This window comes from Ictidomys tridecemlineatus, chromosome 8, assembly GCF_052094955.1.
Source record: "Ictidomys tridecemlineatus isolate mIctTri1 chromosome 8, mIctTri1.hap1, whole genome shotgun sequence".
NCBI lineage: Eukaryota > Metazoa > Chordata > Mammalia > Rodentia > Sciuridae > Ictidomys > Ictidomys tridecemlineatus.
This window is the reverse complement of record NC_135484.1, coordinates 62,692,041-62,713,611: the sequence shown is the minus strand read 5'-3', so window position 1 is coordinate 62,713,611 and position 21,571 is coordinate 62,692,041. Positions and strand designations below refer to the sequence as shown.

The window sequence follows — 21,571 nt, the reverse complement described above, 5'->3', positions numbered from 1 at the left end:
TAAAAAGGACTCAGGATGTAACTCAGTGGTAAAGCACCCTAGTTCAATTCTCAGTACCAAATAAAACAAATACCAACAAACAATAAAAACAAAAAACTATACTGAGAGCCCATCTCACAGAAGTCAGAATGGCTACTATCAAGAATACAAAAAAAAAATGCTGTCAAAATGTGGGGGAATGGAATCTTTTTATACTGTTGGTGGGAATGTAAATTGCCACTATGGAAATCAGTACAGAGGTTCCTCCAAAACTAAAAATAAAACTACCATGTGATCTAGGAATACAACTCTTTATTATATACATGAAGAAATTAAAGTCAATATATAATAGAGATAATTGCATTCTGATGTTTATCACAGCAAAATTCACAATAGTGAATGTATGGAATCAGCAGGGTTTTTTAAAAAATATATTTTTAGTTTTAGGTGGGCACAATGTCTTTATTTTATTTTTATGTGGTGCTGAGGATAGAACCCAGAGCCTCACAGATGCGAGGCAAGTACTCTACCACTGAGCCATAATGCCAGCCCTGGAATCAGCAGTTTTTATGAATAGATAAATGATAAGGAAAACTTTGTATATATACATAGTGGAGTATTATTCAGCCATAAAGAATGAAATCATGTCATTTTCAGGAAAATAGATGGAACTGGAGATCATAACATTAAGCCAAACTCAGAAAGATAAATGTCATCTGTTTTCCCCCATGTTTCCCCATCTGTTTTCCCCCATTCTAGGGAGAAAAAAATGACATGAAAGTAGCAAAGAGACTCTTAAAGAAGAGGAAGCAGATGGGAGGATAGAGGAAGGGAGAAAAAAAGAAGGATAAAAGCAGGGAGTAGATATGACCAAGCTATGTTATATGCAAATAGGAATATGCCATATTGACCCTTTTTTCTGAGTATTAAAATGCACTAATTATTTTTTAAAGGACCATAAAACTTTTAAGGAACTGTACACAGAAGTATGTTCATCATAATCTGAAAATCTTGATTTAAATGTCTGAGTTCAAATCCAGTTCATATTTAACATCTCATTTGCTTTCCAATGAAGTCAAATTTAAAGGAAAAAAACATTTTATTTTCCTATAAGTGATAACTACATTTGGTTTTCATCAGTCTGGAGCAAACAGCCTTTAAATAAACCAAATAAAAGAAATGTATATGATATAGATTTCTTATTATTAAGTTAAAATAAATGACAGCATAAATGTATGTGTATACATGTGGGAAGTATTATGTATGTATGTGGGAAGGTGGGGGATGTATTCTGGAAGATACAATGAATCATGCATAGCCTATTTATATAACAAAAGTGATAAAACTTTTTTATCAATAGAATCCCTTGAAAGTCACTATTAGATGACGTAAAAACTTTTATCCAAAGATTTAGCTCTTTTAATGACCTTCTTTTATTTATGATTCTCTCTCAAAATATAAGTTGTATATTTTTTTTGAATCTGTAAACATCAGACTTTCAGCCCTAATACTATAGTCCTCAGAAAAAATTCATTTCTTCAGCTCTTCGTGCACACCTGCGCTGGTGGCAGCATTAGCAGCAGGCACTGTGTGTTCCTGTACCATGGATCTCACAGCATGAGCTGCATAGTTAAGGCTGGTATTTTTGTTCCAATGCCAGTAACCTGAGAAGGGGTTATACAGCATTCCTGCCACAGTTTGAACTGACAGACCATCTGAAAAAAATATAAAAAAATGTAGGTTTAATAAATACCTTCCAACTGCCAATAATCTCCTTTCACTCTTCACATTAACAAAAGATTTTTAATGTAATGGGCAAAAAATACTTTGTAACCATGTACACGTGATAGTTCACTGTAGACTACTAAACATTCTCCAAAGTATACTGCCTGAGTTTAAATCCCAGCTCTGGTACCTACTATATGGTGACTACAGGCAAGTCACTTTCCTTTCTGAATCAGTTTTCTCACATATACCGAACATTTACCATAGAATTGTTAGAAATGGAAGAGATATGTGCATAAAGAAGCAGAGGGTTGGAATTTGGTAAGTATTCAATAAATATTAGCTGTTACAGAAAATATCTTTATCAGATTATTCCCATAAAGCTTCTGCAAAATATTTTTTTCTACTTGATTTTCAACAAAAGTACTCACAGAACTCTCCAGAACTTACTACATTCCTAGGGACTGATAATATTCCAAGTAAAATCAACTTTATTGATATGATGTTCTATGAATAAAAAGTATGAGAAAGAAGGAATCGAAATACTCAACAATACCAAATGCCAACCAGATGTGATGGCACATGACTATAATCCCAGCAATTTGGGAGGCTGAGACAGGAGGATTACAAGTTTGAGGCCAGCCTCAGAAACTTAGCAAGACTCTCAGCAACTTGGTGAGATGATGCCTTGAAATAAAAGATAAAAAGGACTGGGGCTACAGCTCAGTGGTAAAGTGCCCCCGAGTACAATTCCGAGTACAGAAAAAAAAAAAGTCAAATAAATGAATGGAGAAATATGAATTACTTAACAGGAATTCAACACATTGAGTGTTCCCTATATGTAAAGCAAGAGCAAGATACTATAAGAAATACAAAAAGGAGATATAATCTTGCCTTTAAGGAATACACAGGCCAGAAAAAGGTGAAAAAAATAATAATATAAGTAGATTATAAGTAATGTAAAACATTAAAAGTGACATGAAGTTCAAAATACATCTAAGTGTAGAAGAATCAGGAAAAATAGATAAGATTAGCCAGTAAACGCAGGGCTTGGTAGGGCAAACTGGGGTGTAATGTTTAGTCCTCATTTGCTTAAGGATGAGGTACAAACATCTCATCCTTAAACAAACGAGGACTAAATAGCCAGAAAGGATCATTAATCATCTATTATTTGCTTGGCCCTGGGTTAGATGCCACAGGTGAGAAAAAAAGTAGTATCTACTTAATTCTAACTTCAAAAAGTTGATGACATAGTTGAGATAAAACCAACATCCAAAAAATAATAACCTGTTTAATTAAATGCTAGATTATGTGATTAATAATTATAAGTACATTTTAAAGTTTCAGTTAGGCTGTGAAAATTGGAAAAAAAATTAATACTTACTTGATTCCAGAATACTTTCTAGCATTTCAGGTGAAACAAACTTCTCCCACATATGAGTACCCTTTGGTACAATACCTGCAACCTGCTCTGAAAAAACAATTCCCAAAGCATAGGACAGTTGTGTTTTGTTGATTGTAGTAATGAACAAAGAACCGCCAGGCTAAAAGAAGCAAAATTATGTAAGGAGAAAATTGTACTGAAGTCAAATGCAAAAGATTAGGAGTATCAGTTAGGTAAAAGCTTTTCCTTCCTTCAAGAATTTAAGTGCAGTTTGTTACATGAGTATAAATAAAATATAATTTACCAAAATACTATTTTTTCTATTGGGAAATCTACTACTTGAGGCAATCCACTCAGATTCACTGAATCTATACAATAGGGTTTATAACTCTTAAAAATCATACATTACTGACACATTATTTTACATATGTTCTTTTGTACACATCAAATATTTTAAAATAAAATACAGAAATAAGATGTTCTTCTTCGTTACAAGTTCACATTTACATTCTAATGTGTTACCACTGCTTCCTTTTGGGTGCCAGTCTAAGTTTTTTGGTACAGCACAAAGCTACACATCTTATGCATGGGTACATTGCCAGTAAGGGTCTTCAGTTCAAAACATTCAAATGGTAAGGTTTGAACATTCAAATATTAAAGTTTAAATGTTTGGGTTTTTTTTGGTTTGTTTTGGCATTGATTACATTTGTACAAAGATTATGAACAGATCAAGATAAGCACTTAGATGAATACAAAGCAATTAGGGGTTATTTATGTCTCCCCTTTTTTTTAACTACATTTATGGTGTTTCTATGTTTAGTATCACAAACAGCAAGGACATTAATGTTCTCTCCCTCTTTTATGCTTTCTTATTAGTGTGATGAGGATAAGATGCCAAAGATTCCTTTCAAAATAATCTTTCTGTATATATGGGACCAGAGGTGGGCAGGGAAGAGATAATATATTTCAAATACCACCCCAAACCAAAAATAAAAAGGAGAAGACCCTGAAATATCAGTGTGTGCTTTTAAACACTGGAACACCTCATACTATATTGTCACGTTAACTTTTCTCTGTAAAACTTTAGCATCTTAAGAATCATGCTGGGTGCAATAGTGCACACCTGTAATCCCAGCAACTGAGACAGGAAGATCGCAAGTTGGAAGACAGCCTCAGCAATTTAGGGATACCCTGTCTCAAAATAAAAAATAAAAAGAACTGGAATGTGCCTCAGTGGTAAAACATCCCTTAGTTAAGTCCCCAGCTTAAAAAAAAAAAAAAAGAATCATATATGGACTTAGGGCGGGTGGAGGGGGTAGCTCAGTAGCAGAGCATGCCCCTAGATTAAATCCTCAGTACCACCAAAAGAGAATTTTAAACTTTTTAAAAATTAAGGTGTTTTAATTGAAAAATAGGGGATAAGCCTCATAAAATTCCATGTAAGAGAAAACACCAAGAAACTGACAGATTGAAGAAGAGTTAGGAAACATGGCAACTAAATGCAATGCAAGAACCTTAATAGGATCCATAACAGAAAAATGACATTAGTGGAACAACTAATGAAATTTAACAAACTCTATTGTACAGTTAATAAGCATAATGCAAATGTTCATGGCTTATTTATGTGCCAGGGGTTATGTGCAGGTACAGAACTACGGCAAGGCAAGTGAGGCTCTAGGGCACAGAACTGAAACAGGCGGTCCCTTCCAGGGTGCAGTGCAGTGCAGGGCTGGCACCTAATAGCTGCCTCCTTCAATTTTATGCCCTAGACCCTTCATTTGACTAATCCTAGTTCTTACCCTTATGATGTGAATCTTTAATGTAAAGTGAAAATAGTGGAAGAGAACTCTGTATTCTCTTCACAATTCTTCTATAAATCTAAACTTACTTTAAAATATTTTTTTTTTTAAAAAAAGCTCTACTTGGACATGGGATAAGTATTTTATTCCTTTAGCTTTTGGCCTTAAGGTGTTACATCTTAAATATGTAAACAATACAGTTAAAACCTTAATAATAATGGCACATTAAAGATATTAAGCTGAGCATAGTGGTACAGGCTTGTAATTCCAGCAACTAGGGAGGCTAAGGAAGGAGTAAGTTCAAGGCCAGCCTAAGCCACTTAGTGAGGCTCTCAGTAATTTAAAGAAACTCTGTTTCAAAATGAAAAATAAAAAGGGCTGGGGATGCTGCTCAGTGGAAGCAACTAGTACTCCTGGGTTTAATCCCCAATACCTTCCCCCAAAATTATCTTTTAAAAAATTAAATAAATTATTTTAAACACACACATATATATATATGTGTATATGTGTGTGTGTGTGTGTGTGTATGTGTGTATAAAATTGGAACCACATTTGGAGGACTAAATTTGTGGAAAATTATATAAGCATAATAAATAATGAGAAGAACCAGATTTGGAATCAAAAGATCTAGCCTTAAACCCCACCTAACAGCTTTGACATCTCACCAGTTCCCAGTCCTCAAAAGTCAAAGATGATAACTCCCATCTTTCCTTCCTCATCTGGCTGTAGATAAGATCAAGCAAAATAATATGTATAAAGTGATCCTTTCATAAACTGAAAACACAGATTTACTTAACAAATGCTATTTAAGTAAATTTATGCTAATCATTGTTTTTGTTGATTTGTAAGTATTAATCCAAATCACTTTCTTGGTAAATTATCATATGATAGCTATTAAGTATTTAATCCAGACTATAATCTAGATCAATAGAAAAATACCACTATAAATGTGTTTGTTATTTTTCCAGTGTTTAGCACCAATATTTTTCAAGATCCCTGACATCAATATACTAATAGAACCCCAAAAAACCCCATATTGAGGGCAACCTGAGGGGCAGAAGTAATTACCAGCACAGAGGCTATCCCCTAATCCTGGATTCTTGGTTTCTTCTCTTTTATAGTTTATCTGCTAGACTGATAAAGTATTATCGAACATATTAACGTTATGGATATACACATGCACTCACAAGAGAAAGTCTTACCTTTAACACTTGACAGCAGCACTGTATAAATGTTTCTAGATCATTCACATGTTCTATAACTTCAGAAGCTATAACAGCATCAAAAGTTTCTGCCTTCTCTTCCACAATTTCTTCCAGAGAACATACTCTGTACTCTATCCTCTTATCCAGGACTGGATCAAATGATTTATGGTGCTGTGCTATTTTAATATTTTCATCCACAGGATCTATTCCAACAACTGAAGCACCTAATCGCCCTAGAGGCTAATGGCATAAAAAAGTTACTCTCAGGAAGAAAAAAGAACACGTTAGCAATAAAAAGCTTACCAAAAATGAATTGAGATTAACCACAAAGTGATAATTACTAAAGATCATTTTTGAGTATGGGTTCATATACTATCTTCTTTATTTTGTATACAGTTGAAATTTTCCATAATAAGAAGCTTAAAAGTGAGAACAACAATCAAAATGTACATTTACATAAATGTAGGACAGTGTTAAATATCTGAAATGCAATAAATGTAACACGCCATGGTAAAAACAGCTATTATTTCTAGTAACCAATTTCTTCTTTATAGTTTTTTCCTGTGACTGACCAGATTTGATTTTTTATGTATGAATATGTGGTATTAGGGGTCAAACCCAGGATCTTATGCACATAAGCACCCCTCTACCACTGAGCTACATCCCAAGCCCTAGAAATAATTCATAGCTAATTATTTGTTCATCTTTTACATCTGGATACTTCCCATGACATTCCCAAATATTTAAATACAGTCTTAATTTTAATCAAAACTTATACTGTGTTTCTATTAAACAAGGTTAGTCAATAAGCTAAAAGTATGTCCCATCATCTTAACTTTAGAGACATAATTTCTGCAACAATACACTGAACACATGGCAGAACACACAGTAAAATCTTATTCATTTATAATTTGTACACCACATATCCTTAATTCACATATTTTAGGCTTTCTGAACTTTTATAACTGATGTCAAAAGAAACTAGCCCACTTCCAGGTGGGAGCAGGTTTTCTGTGCATGTAGGAACTTAATTGCATATCAAGGACTGTTAGTCACATAATAAACTTGGTTGAGTTATGGACCTCAACACTATCACATTCCATTGAATCTTAAGACTTTTATATCCCCTACTGTTGTTTAAAATATTTAAAAGATCAAATAACAAAAAGTCCCCATGTTAACAGAATACAATATAGCTGCAAGGCGTAAATTTACTATAAACTAAAGCATATATTCTTCACAGGAAGGATGACAACTCTTTGAAGTTCTCTAAAAAAGAAAGAATCCTACAAGTAGGTAAATGATAGCTTTGTTATTAAAACAAGTACAAAAGGACAACTTATCATTGCATTTAAATCAATAGAAACTATCTAATTTCTTAGGACAGAAGAGATCATACAAAGGTATTTGAATTACCTATGCCCCGTTTTTTATTAAAAACTACCACTACCACCACTAACAACAAAAAGTTCAGTATAATTTTCTAAAAGTTTTAGTTTTTAAAAAATTTCAAAAGGCATGAATTACTTTTATAATCATGAAAATATTAAACAAGCATTTAAAAAATTAATAAGACTATTCGTAAAAAGGATAAATGATGCAACAAGCCCACTTCTCAATTTTTTTCTCAGTTAAAAATGGCAGAAAAATAAGTCACTTACTTCAGCTAATAATCCACCACCACAGCCAACATCAAGAATCTTCATCCCAGACAAAGGTTTTCCTAGCTGGTGATTAGCAACTGTTTTCAAAAGATTGTCTCTTTTTAAAAAAAATTCAAAATATATAAAAATAAATGATCAATTCGATCAACAAAAAGTCTTAAAAGCATACAGTTTTCAAGGAAATGTTAATTCCCATTTTTAATAGGTTATTAACTTTGGATAAATAGATCTTTTATTTTCAACATTAGATGACTTTTAATTTACAAAATATTCTAGAGAGAAAAAAGGAAAAGAAAGGTGAAGTGGGGCAGGGATCTTACGAAAATCCAAGTGAAATCAGTAGATGAAAGGGTCTGGAGGGTGGGAGGAGGGGAGGGAGGGGGGAAGTGCTGGGAAGTGATACTGACCAAATTATATGGTTATATTATGCGCATGTACAAATATGTAACCACATTTCCCACCATATATACAACTATAATGTACCAATTAAAAAGTGGAAAGAAAAAAATTTATAAAACATTTTCAATAATCAAAAGTAGAAAGTTTAGAGCAAAGCTCTAAAACAGAATCTAGTAGTAATTATGACTTAATTATTGCTTCAGTGATAATCTAAAGAAAAATAATCTAGATTGCTTTGATTAACCTAATTTTAAAATTTAAAACACTTTAATTAAACTGACTCAACAGAACAGATACAAATGCAAGGCACCTACTACATCATCAGTACTTGTTAGACCTTTATCAGCAAATAGGTTATTTCATAGGAATTTTATTCAAATATTTATTGAATCAAACTGTAGCAACAGGATGGGATACAAATATGTCTATTGGCTATATCATCAGTACTTGCTAGACCACTTTAGGTCAGCAATTTAGGTTACTTTTATAGGACTTAAAGGAGAAGATAAGAGGGCTGGAATTGTGGCTCAGTGGTAGAGTGCTTGCCTAGCTTGTGTAAGGCACTGAGTTCAATTCTTAGTACCACATATAAATAAATGAATAAAATTAAGGTTCATCAACAGCTAAAAATATTTTTTAAAAAGGAGAAGAGATCTATATTTACAAAAGCTGTCCATATTCCCTTCCTAATTCTGTTTTTTTTTTTTTTTAGTCATAGATGGACACAATACCTTTATTTTATTTATTTTTATATGGGACTGAAGATCGACCCTAGTGCCTCCATGTGCTGCTACACAGGTACTCTACCACTCGAGCCCTTTTTTGTGTGTGTGGCAGGGGAGGGTGGTACCAAGGATTGAACCCAGGGGTACTTAACTACTGAGCAACATCTGCAGTCCATTTTATTTTTGAGATAGGGTCCACTAAATTTGTTCAGGGCCTCACTAAGTTGATGATTCTGGCTTTTAACTTGCTATCCTCTAGTATCAACCTCCTGAGCCACTGGAATTATAGGTATGTACCACATGACTGGCTTCAATTCTCTTTTAATCTTCTAAATTAGTTGTATTCTCATGTATGAACAAGTAGGATGATATCTAATAAAGCAAACTTATTTCTAAGATGATCATAGTAATCCTTTACCACACACACAAACACATGTACATGTGCATATACACATGGTAGATATATACCTAATGGTAATGTAAAGTGAACTTTTAAGTCAGACTGCATATGAATTATAATTATATTTATATTAAAATATATATTACATATAATAAAGATCTTTGGCTATCCTATATTGCTAATAAAATTAATTGAATTCTTAGAATGACAGGTATAATTCTTAGAATGACATGTATAATTCTTAGAATGACATGTATAATGACATTCTTATAATGACATGTATAATGATAATGTATAATATTACTTTGAGATATTATAATACACATAAAGTACTCAATTCAAATGAAGTCCAATCCATTTTTCAACAGTCGAAATGACTCCTCTGAATCAAAATTTGTGTCACATCACTCTCTTCTGAAGGCTTTTAGTTGTGCTGAAAATAAAATCTAAATTTGTAACCATATCTTACACTGCTCTAGGTGATTTGTTTTATTTGATGTCTAAATAAAGATGTCACAATAGTTTGAATAGAAATCTCAAACTTTGTATGCATCAGAATCACTTGGAAGGTTTGCTGAAACATAGACTGCTAATATCCTAGAACAGCAGGTCCAGGATGAGACCTGAGTTCCTGGGTGAGACTGATGCTTGCTGGTCTAGGGCCTGCATTTTGAGAACCAGTCATCAACAATTCTGTTATTTTCTACCTTAGTTCAGTGATCCACAAATTCAGTGATAACATTTCCCTTTTTTCTGCACTGATTCTGGATGAAAAAGCAAAAACTAATCAGAGAGTTCCTTTAGAATCTGAGTGTGATATTATATGACAATTTCAGGGTCTTACCCTTATGAGTTGTTCAAAAGTGTTTAATGAACAAATAAGTGGAGAGATCAAATAAACTATTTCTTAAATGCAATCCCTGATGGTCTCTGGCCTTGCTTTATCTCCCACAGCAAATATGGACTGAAGCACATTCATGAACTGAAGGCCACAGCAGGTCAGTAGCTATAAAATGGCCTTGATGACCTAGGATCTGAACTCCCTTTTATAAGAATTAATTCTAATTAACTCATATGTCCAAATATGCTCCAAATTGAGTTATGGAAGAATCCTAGATCTTAGATAATGTTAATATAATATGTTAATGATAATAAAAAATTAATGATTTCACATAGTGGACACTAAAGAGAATGTCTCTGATTTAAAATTTAGAATTTTGAACCTAAGTATAAACCAAGAGAAAAATGAATCCAAAACAAATGAATCTTAAAACGAGTTGCATTTTTAAAGATGTGGAATTTTTGTTACCTAATAAATGGCACCCTCAGGTCGTTCATAGAATGAAGAGGAGCATATACTCCTTGTTCATCCCACCACTTGTGAGCCAGGGCCCGGAAGGTTTTTACCTCACTGCTGTCAACTGTGGACTGTGAAGTACTATATAGTCTTTTCCAAGGAGACCTAAGAGGTGAAAACAAAGAGCCAGGCAAATAGTGCTATTTTTCAAAAATGTAATATGGGATAAACTGTGTAGAAAGATATTTTATTTATAATTTGTTACATTGTAAATACAAAGATTGCTCAATTTTGATGCTTTAAAATCAAGTTTTGTTATAATTGCACTATTCATATATATATATATATTCACTTTTGCTTTCAAAGTAAATTACAACTAAAAATGGAACTTTATAAAACTTGGCCTTCTGGGTCACATCTAATAAAAAGCTACATTTATAGAACCTTTACTAAATGCCAAGTACATGTCATCTCACTTCTTCAGACAACTCTACAAGGAAGTACGATGGTTATTCCCATTTTACAGATTAGAAAAGAAAGGCTCAGAAATATTAAGTAAGAGGTGAACCCAGGATTTGAACCCAGGTGCCTCCACCTTATTACTCCATTTCTAATGCTATCATCAAGTCCACGCTTCCATCATCTCTGAACTATTGTCCCAGCCCTTTAATCAGTCTGGCTACACCCTACTTCATCCCCTTACTATCTGTTCTCCATGATGCATACAGATTAATTACTCCAAAATATTAATCTGATTATGGTATTTTTTCACGTAAAATGTTTCTATGGCTTCCCAGTATCATTAGGCAAAAGATTAAAATCCTTAGCATGGTTTATAATGCTCGAAATTTTTGGTCACCCGTTTGCTCCCTCTCCAAATTCACCTCCTGTAATTCTCTTCATCCTCTCTAGTCACACAGGCCTTTTTTCAGTTCTTTGAACTGGCTATGTTTGCTCTTTCATTAGGCACTTTGCATATATTGTTCCCTCTGCCTAGAATTTTCTTCCCACATCCCTGTTTTCCTCCTCATTCATCAGCTCTCTCTTTTTTTTTAAATATTTATTTGTTAGGTATAGTTGGACATAATACCTTTATTTTATTTATTTATTTTTATGTGGTGCTAAGGATCGAACCCAGGGCCTCGTCGCACATGCTAGGTGAGCACTCTACCACTGAGCTACAACCCCAGCCCCTCATCAGCTCTTAGTTTAAATGAAATGTCATCTATGAAGTCTTCCTTAATCCTCAAAATTGGGTCAAGTATCCTTATTTTATCTCCTATATCACTTCCTCCTCTGGTTGTATAATTATTTGGTCATGCCTGTCTCCCCACTAGACCATAAGTACTATGAAAGGCCAGCATGAACTGTCTCGCTTACCATTATATTCTTAGTCACTAGTACAGTTCCTAGAACATACTTGATGCTCAGGAGACATTTGTCAAATAATCGAAGGAAAAGGCCTAGAAAAGTATATCATTCACCTAACATTTTTAATCACATAAGATCAAACAGGGACTAAACAGAAATTAGACAGATACTACACTGAGTTCGAAGTCACAGTAGAGTACAGAAAAGTACTCCAAAGTTCTGCTTGTGTTGCTAAGTTAGAAAGGTAATACCCTTCAATTTGTACTGCTTTTCTTAGCTACATATAAAGAATACATTCTAGATTCATTCATTCATTCTTCTTCTCCTTATTTTTTTAAAGATTCAAATGCCACTTTTCTTTAATATTATCTTAGGAATATTGATTTCCTTTTCCATATTGAATGCATAGTCTTAGTAATCAAGAACTAATTAACAACAGATAATAGTGAGTTCAGTTGAATAAGAATGGCTTCACAGACACCCAATCTCAAAAGATCTCTTTTAAAAGAAATAGGACAATGCACTTAGAAATCAGAGTTCATCTGAAGCAATTATTTTTTACAAGGTTAGAAACTGGTTTATAAAATATAAATACAGAAAGTCATACTTTGACTCATTCTTACTACCTAAAATGTATACTTATCCACCTTGTCATATTTGTTTCTGATTTTAAGCCCTGCATTTTTTTCAAGTAATACAGTATTCTAGTAAATATAAAAGCTATCTCTGAATCTGGATGAAAGATATGTGTGGGCTATATATTTTAACTTTTCTATAAACTTAAAATTTTTCAAATCTAAAAGTTGTTAAAATATAAATTAGTTAAGTTAAGAATATTTAAATAACAAAAGCTACTATAATCAAAATATATGAACAACTGCAAACTAAACAAGTTTATTAAAAAGAATCAGTACTAAATTACTTTAACCTATAATTATATAAATATTTTCCAGAGTAATAAATAAACTCACCTGTAATTTTTTATTCTATTCAAACAGGAAAAGGTCATCCTACAGGATTTGAACCACATGGTTTTGTATTCGTTGAAAACCCATGGTTTAATTTGTAGAGTCCAAGTGGGCTGATTCTCTGAATAAAGTGGGGAAAAAAGTTAAACGTCTAGAGAAAAACATTGCACAGTAAGAATCCCTGATATACATGTAACTGAAGAAATTCCATTTTATATGGTAATTTTATTTTACATTACGACTATTTTTTTTCAATTACAAAGGAGTTTTTACTCAATTTTAGATTCTACTCAAAACAAACAAACAAAACATAACAAAATAAAGGTCTTATTCTCTGCCATCTAATTCTATCCAGATATTTCTGAAATTATAATTAGCAAAAATAAGTAATGCATATGTAAAAGCTTCTCACGTCATTAGCTTTTGTAGTCACATTATGTTGCACAAAATGACAAAAAATGATGTTCTCATATAAAATGTCACCTTTTAAAACAGGATAATATTAATTCTGAGGTGATTTGTCAAAACTAGTTCAAATTTTGTCAATTCCATGTTAGTGACATTAAATGAATTTTTACACATGCTCAACACTGTTTACACAGGGGAAAAAAGTGTGTGTGTTTGTGTGTGTTTGTATGTGTAGCTAAAATAAACACTCACCCAGTCTATACGTTCAAATTCACATAGGGACTTGTTTTATGAATCAGTTACTCAGCTGCAGAACATTTAGGTGTTCAGTAAACATTTAGGCAAAAAAGACTTATAACAAAGACTATTAACAGAGACAAAGAGTGATATTATATCATGATAACAGGAACAGTCCACCAAGAAACCAAGAAGATAATACAATGTATATGTACAAAATAATGGAATTTCAAAACAAATAAAACCAAAATTGACAGCATTGAAAGGAGAAATAAACAAATCCATAACTACACTGGAAGATTTCAACATCCATCCTTTAGTAATTGGTAGAACCACTAGACAGAAAATAAGCAAGGATACAGAAGAATTAAATAATATCATCAACAAATAAAATATAATTGAAATTTATGAAACACCCAAACTATAAAACAGTATACATTTTTTCAAGCGTGCATAAAGCATTTATAAATATAGACCATATCATGGAAAATAAAACAAATCTTAACAACTTTAAGAAATTTGAAATCATACAAAGTATGGTTTTGACTATAAAAGAATCAAACTCAAAATGTGTAACAGGAAGATAACATGAAAAGAGCAAAACACCTGAAATTTAACAAATGCATAAATTAAAGACAAAATCTCAGGAAAATAAAAAACAATGAACCAAATGAAAATCAATATATCATGTATAAAATTCTGTAAATGTTTTTAAAGCAGTACTTGGGAAACTTATAGAACTAAAATATTCATATTAAAATGTTGTTCTCAAATCAACAATCAAGTTTTATAGTTAAAATTATGAAAAACAGAGCAAAATAAACCCAAAGTAAACAGAAAGGAGGAAATGATAAAAGTAGAAATCAATGATATTGAAAACAAAACAAAAACAAAGAGACAATAAATCAAACCTAAAGTTAACACACTGCAAGAATCAATAAAATTGATAAACCTCTAGCAAGACTGAATTAAAGGAATTAAAGAGGGTCTATCACTACAGACCTGCAGACATTTCAAGGATGATGATGTACTACAAACTACAGAAATTTCACAATTAGACAAAATGGACTAATTCCATGAAACAACCAAAAACAACCAAAACTGATGTCAGATGAAAGAGAGAACATGAAAAGTCATATGAACACCAAAGAAATTGTATTCATAGTTAAAATGCTTCTAAAATATAAATTTCCAGGCTAAGCTGGCTTCACTGGAAAGTTCCACTAAACACTTGAAGAAGAAATAAAGACCTATTCTACACAACATCTTCCTAAAATACAAGAGAGACATTTCTCAGAAATTAAACTGTTCCTACTGTCTGTATAGTAAATCCCAAAGAATCTTTAAAAAAAAAAAAAAAAAAAGGTACCTAATGTTATGGGCCAGGCTATATGGACAATGACCAAACAAGACTCCATCTTACCCTGTGACTCCACATCCTGTAAAAGCTGCTTCTTCTATGGGAAAGCCTAGCCTCTGTATCCATCAATAGTTGCTTAGCAAAGCATGTTTGGCAACACAAAATGGCCATTCTATTTTTTTAAAAGATTTTTTTAGTTGTAGTTGGACACAATACCTTTATTTTATTTATTCATTTTTATGTGGTCCTGAGGATCAAACCCAGCGCCCCACATGTGCTAGGCAAACACTCTACCACTGACCCACAGCCCCAGCCCCACAAAATGGCAATTCTTATACAATGTAAAATTGTTCTCTCTTTGGTTCTCGTTTTTCTTGGACAGTGTACCCTATCAGAGATTGATTGTCTAGGTGTTAGTAACCATTCTTTAACTTGTACTCAACTAGGGATATTTTTACCCACTCCCACTTGTGCTTATGATTTTAGATCTCATGAGTTTGTTTTATGGTTTTGAACCACTGCAACAGCCAGTTATGATTAATATGGTTTTGGACTATAAAATGTGTACTCAAACCCCAGAAGGGGGTCAAAGGGTAAAGACTTGTTTTTTTAGGGCATTCATAGCATAGTCCAAATCCACTACAGTGTTCTAAAGAAAGGGGGACAGGAACAGTTGTACTTTTAGGCTTTTGCTCATGTTATTTCCTCTTTCACCAACTCTCTCTGGTCTACCTTTAGCCAGGCATAGTACTACACAACTGTAATCTTAGTGACTTAGGAGGCTTAGGCAAGAGAATCACAGTACCCCAGTACCACAAAACAAAACAAAAACAAAATACCACCCTCTTTATGACTTTGGGTAGGTAAATGAAATACTATTAAATAATTATATTAATTATGATGCATAGATGAGGAAATATAAGGTATTTTTATAAAATTGTGCCTCACAGATTTTAATAGTACCTGCCCTCTGATACTCCTTGACCTTCCTCTTATCTCTATTTCTGGAAAATGAATCTATTACTCATCAGTATTGCTAGAATTCTCAAGAGCTTTAAAAATCACCTATTACAACTGAGTATGTATTAATAAACAGAATATAACCAATTCCTTTCCTAATGTGAATCCTTCCTTGTATTTGAGATTTTAAATGAATGGGAATAACTTCACTTAATTAACTTGAAAGTCAACTATAGCAGACTCCACACTGTGAGTTAACAAAACAGGCAACAGACTTTTACCCTGACAACACTTTTTTCCCCCAGGAATCAATTCCTGTGTGGGTTGCTCTTAAGTTTGGAGCCCAAACTTGTCTCCTTCTCAGCTGTGGAGTGTTTTTTTTTTTTTTAATTGATCACATTGCTCCTTCAATAATTTCCACTGTCCTCAGGATAAACAACCTCAAGAGACTTCATGAACTTGTCATGGCCTAAAAGGTCTCTTGTCTCACCTCCTGCCCTCCATTTACACACTGTTCAAGGAACACTTTGCAGTTTCCTACAAACCTTAGATTCTCAAGTTTGTCCTTTGGTGTCTCCAACTGCTTCTAACTATCCAATTCCTTCAAGACAGTTTCTATAAATATCTTGTTCAGAAAGTTTCACTGATCCCAAATATAGATTCGATGCTCCTTCTATATTCACCCACTCCCAATTTGGAAATGACTTTATTCTTAATTTGATTATAAAAGACATGTTTATTGAAAAGTTCTTTGGGGAAAGTACATAATATATGATAAAATGATTGAAAAGCACCTACTCCAACAGGCAATCACTGCCAAAATTAGACATATATTTCCAAGTTCATAACACACGCTGATTTGTACCTTACATACTTAAAAGTATATCCTAATTATTTTCCGTGTGAATACAAGTGGATTTATATTGTTTTTATTTGACTGTACTATTTTTCACTGTATGAGAATACCAACTAGTCAACTCTGTTTGTAGGCTATTAGATTTACCATTTTTTAATTCATTATATCCCGATCTTGGTTCTATTATTAATTTTTTAAAGAAGAGATTGTTTACGTATCATTTTTTAATTCCTGGGGCCCATTACAGTTCCTATTATACAGTATTCGTTAAATGAGTTTCATGTAAACGAAGAACTTAACTTTTTGGTTAATACTGGGAGTTCAATAATTTGATGGTCACATACAAGCACCAAATGCAGATAGTTATTTTCTTGATCCTAACTGTAAATAGTCTGTTGAATGAATCAACGAATCAAAAAAGTAATACAGCTCCTTTAAATTCTGGAAAAAGGGGCAAGACATGTGCAAACAAAACACTGATACAATGCTACGAATAACTACGAAGACCGACTGGTGTCTTTCAGACCCTTGCAAAAGAAAGAAAGCACGACCTTGAGGCTCCAGTAATCACAGAGTGGGTTGATGGCTCCTGGGGCCAGGAAATTAACCAGAATGAGACTAAGGTCGTTGGATACGTTCCGGCCGCCCGCTGGCTGCCCTCTCCCCGGACAGTACCACTAACCCCTTAGCTTTTTCTTGGCCTCTGCAAAAATGAGCACGATAACACGGTCCTGGAGTTGAACGCAGGGCAAAGTCAGAAGCCAAGCTGCAGATTTTGCGTTGAACCAGCGCGGAAGCCAGCGACACTACAACGTCCCGCTGCGCCTGCGCAGAACCGCCAGGCCCACCGAGGGCTGCCTGAGGGACTTTAGCACATACTCACCCGCCCAGGAAATTAGGCGAAGACGCTCCGCCTGTGTGCCCCGGCACCCAGACCCAAGCACTCTTAAAAAGCGACCCCCAAAGAAGTTCAGCTTCCAGCCTCCCCACATAGTGGCAAAGGGTCCCACTTCTTTTCCGGTTCCTCTCTCCGAAGATCCCCAATAGAAAGGTTCCGAGACCCACTCGCGCCATCTACTGCCGACTTCTATGATTATTTTTATCATGAACGTGTTGCAAGTTCTTTTGAACATCTAGCAAATTGTGAATGCAAATGAAACTATAAAATGCTTCCAATAATATAAACGGTCGTCTCCTGTATAGCCTCTGACTATTCCTATATGACCACCCGAAAACCTCATAGTTAAGTATAAAATCATGCCACTACTTTGTGCTTTCATTCCCTTGTAGTTCTAACAAATGTCTCCCCAAGGGCATTTGTCTCCATGTAAGACACCGACCCTAATGATTAAAATCACGAAAAGTATGGAAATACTTATTCTTTACGTGTAACAGCTTCCCTTTCAAAGGCTCTCGAATATCAGAGGGCCAAGATTCTTAATTTATGTTGTGTTTTGTACTGGGGCTTGAACCCAGCAGTTTTACCACTGAGTCGGCAGGACCTTGCTAAATTGCCCACGCTGGCCTAGAACTTACCACGCTCCCGTCTCAGCCTCCAATATAGCTAGGATTACAGGTGTGTCACCATGTCCAGCTCAAGAGCCCAAACTTTAAATTTCTGCAAATGACATAATCTCCTGGACAGGATTATGTATCCGAAGACATTCAGCCTTGCTAAACTTCCATGTGGAGCTACGAATAGTGGTGACGTTTTTGTTTTTTGTAATTTTTTTTTTTGTAGTTGTAGATGAACAGAATGCCCTTATTTTTATTCATTTATTTATTTTTAATGTGATGCTAAGGGCTGAATCTAGTGCCTCACACATGCTAGGAAAGCGCTCTGCCACCGAGCAACAACCCCAGCCCACATTTTACTTTTGAATATATAAAAGGCCTTTCCTTAGGTGATGTTGATAAATTTTCAATGTTGAAGGTAAAAAATTTGTTCTATCAGGCAGATCCAAATAAGTAAAGGTTCTTTGACCGAGTAAAGTTTGTTACTCAGGAACAGTCTTTCCACCTATGGCTTCTGAGCTAAAATATTGACCTCCTCTTTGACAGTGGATGCAGGCTTTTCAGCTGCTATGTCTTCTTCAGATTTCCTCTCCCCTTAGATACATGACCATACCTCCAAATGAAGGCAGAAAACTCTGCACAAAAGAAAATTTAGCATGTATTATACATATTTGTTGAAGTGACAGATTCAAGGGAAAACCAAAGTGCAAATACGGATTTAAAGTTCTAATGGTTTTATTTGCACCATACCACACGGGTTTCAAAGCCTTCCCAGTTCAACAAAGGCATCAATGATTTGCCTGAATACTGACAGGAAACAATGGCTTTTTGAATCATCAGAACTAGTTTGGCCCAGATACGAAAGAGGGTCATGGTACTTTTCTCTACAAACATCAACAAAAGGTTTTTCCAATGATCCTAAACCTCAGCTGTGTTGGAAACAAAGTTGTGTTGGCTGTAATGCAGTGTATGGTTAGTGATGGGGATTATTTTCCAAGTATCTCTACGGTCTCACCCATAAACCTATTGTAAACTAGAGTTTACTAGTTTATTTTCCTATTTCGCTAGAAAATTCTAATACCTATCCAATATTTCATAATTTGGCTTTATAATTTTATTGTAATAAACTTTTAAGGGAAAAGTGCTTCCTTAATGGTTAACAAAGTTTTATACTTTTGAAATGATATATTCCTACATCCACTCTATTTAACTGGTGTATTTACTCAAAATTCTACAAAAATTGGTAATTTAAAATAAATGTATCATAATTTGCACTATCACAATTAGAATGTGACAGATTTAACTAATGTACAAGAAAACTATGGATGATACCTGGTAAACTTTTATAATACAAATGTAATGCATATTATGTATTATGTGCATAATTTGATAGCTAATAAAAGCTCACTTTTGCTTTTAGATTTGACACTACAATCATATTCTACTTAAAACTGAAGCACTTGGGCTGGGGCTGTAGCTCAGTGGCAGAGGGCTTGCCTGGCACATGTGAGGAACTGGGTTCAATACTCAGCACCACATAAAAATAAAAATAAATAAAGGTATTGTGTGTGTGTGTGTGTGTGTGTGTGTGTGTGTGTAAACCTGAAGCACTTAAGGGGTAGAAGAGAACATCTACTTTGTTCCTTATACAAGCTAAAGAAATAGAAGTCCATAGTAATTTAGTGATTTTCCTAAACATCAATTTAGCAGAGCCAGGTCAATCCAATAACTCTAATGTTACTTCCATACTTAACTATACTCAGTACATTTTAGAAGTTTGAAAAATTAAAGTACGTTTATGTAGGAGGGGGAAAAAAAGTTTAAATGTAAAGGTGTCCATAGGCAATATTATAGGAACTTTGGGTCTACCACAACTCCTATGTAAAAATTCCCAAATAAAAATTTTAAAACTCAATACCATTACAGTTCGTATGTTTCTTTGAAGCAACAATTCACACTAAAAATGGACTATGTTTGAAAAATTTACTATATAATACCATTAGAAACATGCTAACAAAAGGTAAGTCTACAATGGTAGAAAACATGTACACTAATGAGATTCCACACCAATCTTTATTTATGTTTTTGGGGCCTGTGACAAATCTTATAATTATCTCTTCTGGATTTCACTTTATTCTCTTAATGGTGTGGTTTACCCCCCACTTCACAAAAATCAAGTATGATTAATATACTAGAAATATTTTTAAAGAGAATTTCTTTAAAAAGACATTTTTAATAACCAAGGCAGAGCAATGACTGTCTCAAAAAATGAATTTATAAACTTTGTGGTAGTGTCATTTTAGAAAAGATTTCATAACCAAACTACACATCTAATTATTAACTTATAATGTATAAGTTATAGCATTCACCTCCTAAACCATGGAAGGTGATTATAAAAATCTTACCACTAGAGGTAAACACTTCATCACATGTCAAGGAAGTGATTTCTCTAAATTTTCCATAAATATATGATTATTTAAATACATGAAAAACTCAAAAATTTTTAATTCTTTTTAAAAAAAATATTTATTTTTTAGGTGTAGATGGACACAACACAATGCCTTTATTTTTATATAGTGCTGAGGATCGAACCCGGGTCCTACCGGTGCTAGGCGAGCATTCTACCGCTGAGCCACAATCCAAGCCCCAAATTTTTTAATTCTAACACTGATATTCCTAATAAGAATCACCAACATCATGATGGTTAAAAAAAAAAAAACCCTACAGATTTAACTGATAAGAATCTTACAAATTAGGGCATAGCAAATAAAATTATCAAATACTACTTTTGGCTCTAGTTCCTCCTATCTTGTCCAAAAATGTGTATATCATAGCCAGCAGAATTTTTCTGTAGAATTTTATTTTGAAAATAATATTTCACTTGATGATTAATCTAAAAAACATCTTAAGATATGAAAATGTTATACAACTTATCTATTACAAATTAATTAGATAATTCAATTAGGTACACTTCAATTAGCTTACCTACATATAAAATATTGCACATTTTCCTTTGTCTCCAGATATGATTGATGTTTAAACTATATAGAATTTCAAACTAAGTTATTCTGTGAAATGTCAACTTTATAAGAACTAAATGCACTGTAAACAGCCATTTTGGTAAACATGCATTTATTCACAGTTGATTTATTTCCTTTAGATAAATGCGTAACTGCTCAAAATTATTTAAGAACCTATGTAGAGGTACAAGAGCACTATACAGATCTATTTTTTATCTTCATTGTGAGGAAACACTGACCTTGGCAAAAATCTGGCATTATTTTTCAAATGAACTATTGCTGGTAAAGAAGGCATACTT

At 33.6% G+C, this 21,571-nt stretch overlaps 1 protein-coding gene across 2 annotated transcripts; it reads right to left on the bottom strand.

The window, feature by feature from the left end:
- Nucleotides 1-1,394: 1,394 nt before the first annotated feature.
- Nucleotides 1,395-19,428, bottom strand: Coq3 (coenzyme Q3, methyltransferase). 2 transcript variants are annotated; one of them, XM_005335877.5, is made up of 7 exons: nucleotides 17,621-19,428; nucleotides 12,920-13,037; nucleotides 10,590-10,742; nucleotides 7,754-7,853; nucleotides 6,090-6,332; nucleotides 3,089-3,248; nucleotides 1,395-1,694 (listed from the first exon to the last, which is right to left on the bottom strand). In XM_005335877.5, the coding sequence occupies exons 1-7, from the start codon at nucleotides 17,868-17,870 to the stop codon at nucleotides 1,510-1,512; spliced, it is 1,209 nt and encodes a 402-aa protein (XP_005335934.3). In that variant the 5' UTR covers nucleotides 17,871-19,428; the 3' UTR covers nucleotides 1,395-1,509. The 2 variants fall into 2 exon arrangements, with proteins under 2 accessions (XP_005335934.3, XP_013218629.2); XM_013363175.4 differs by lacking the exon at nucleotides 17,621-19,428 and adding an exon at nucleotides 17,420-17,607.
- Nucleotides 19,429-21,571: the final 2,143 nt, after the last annotated feature.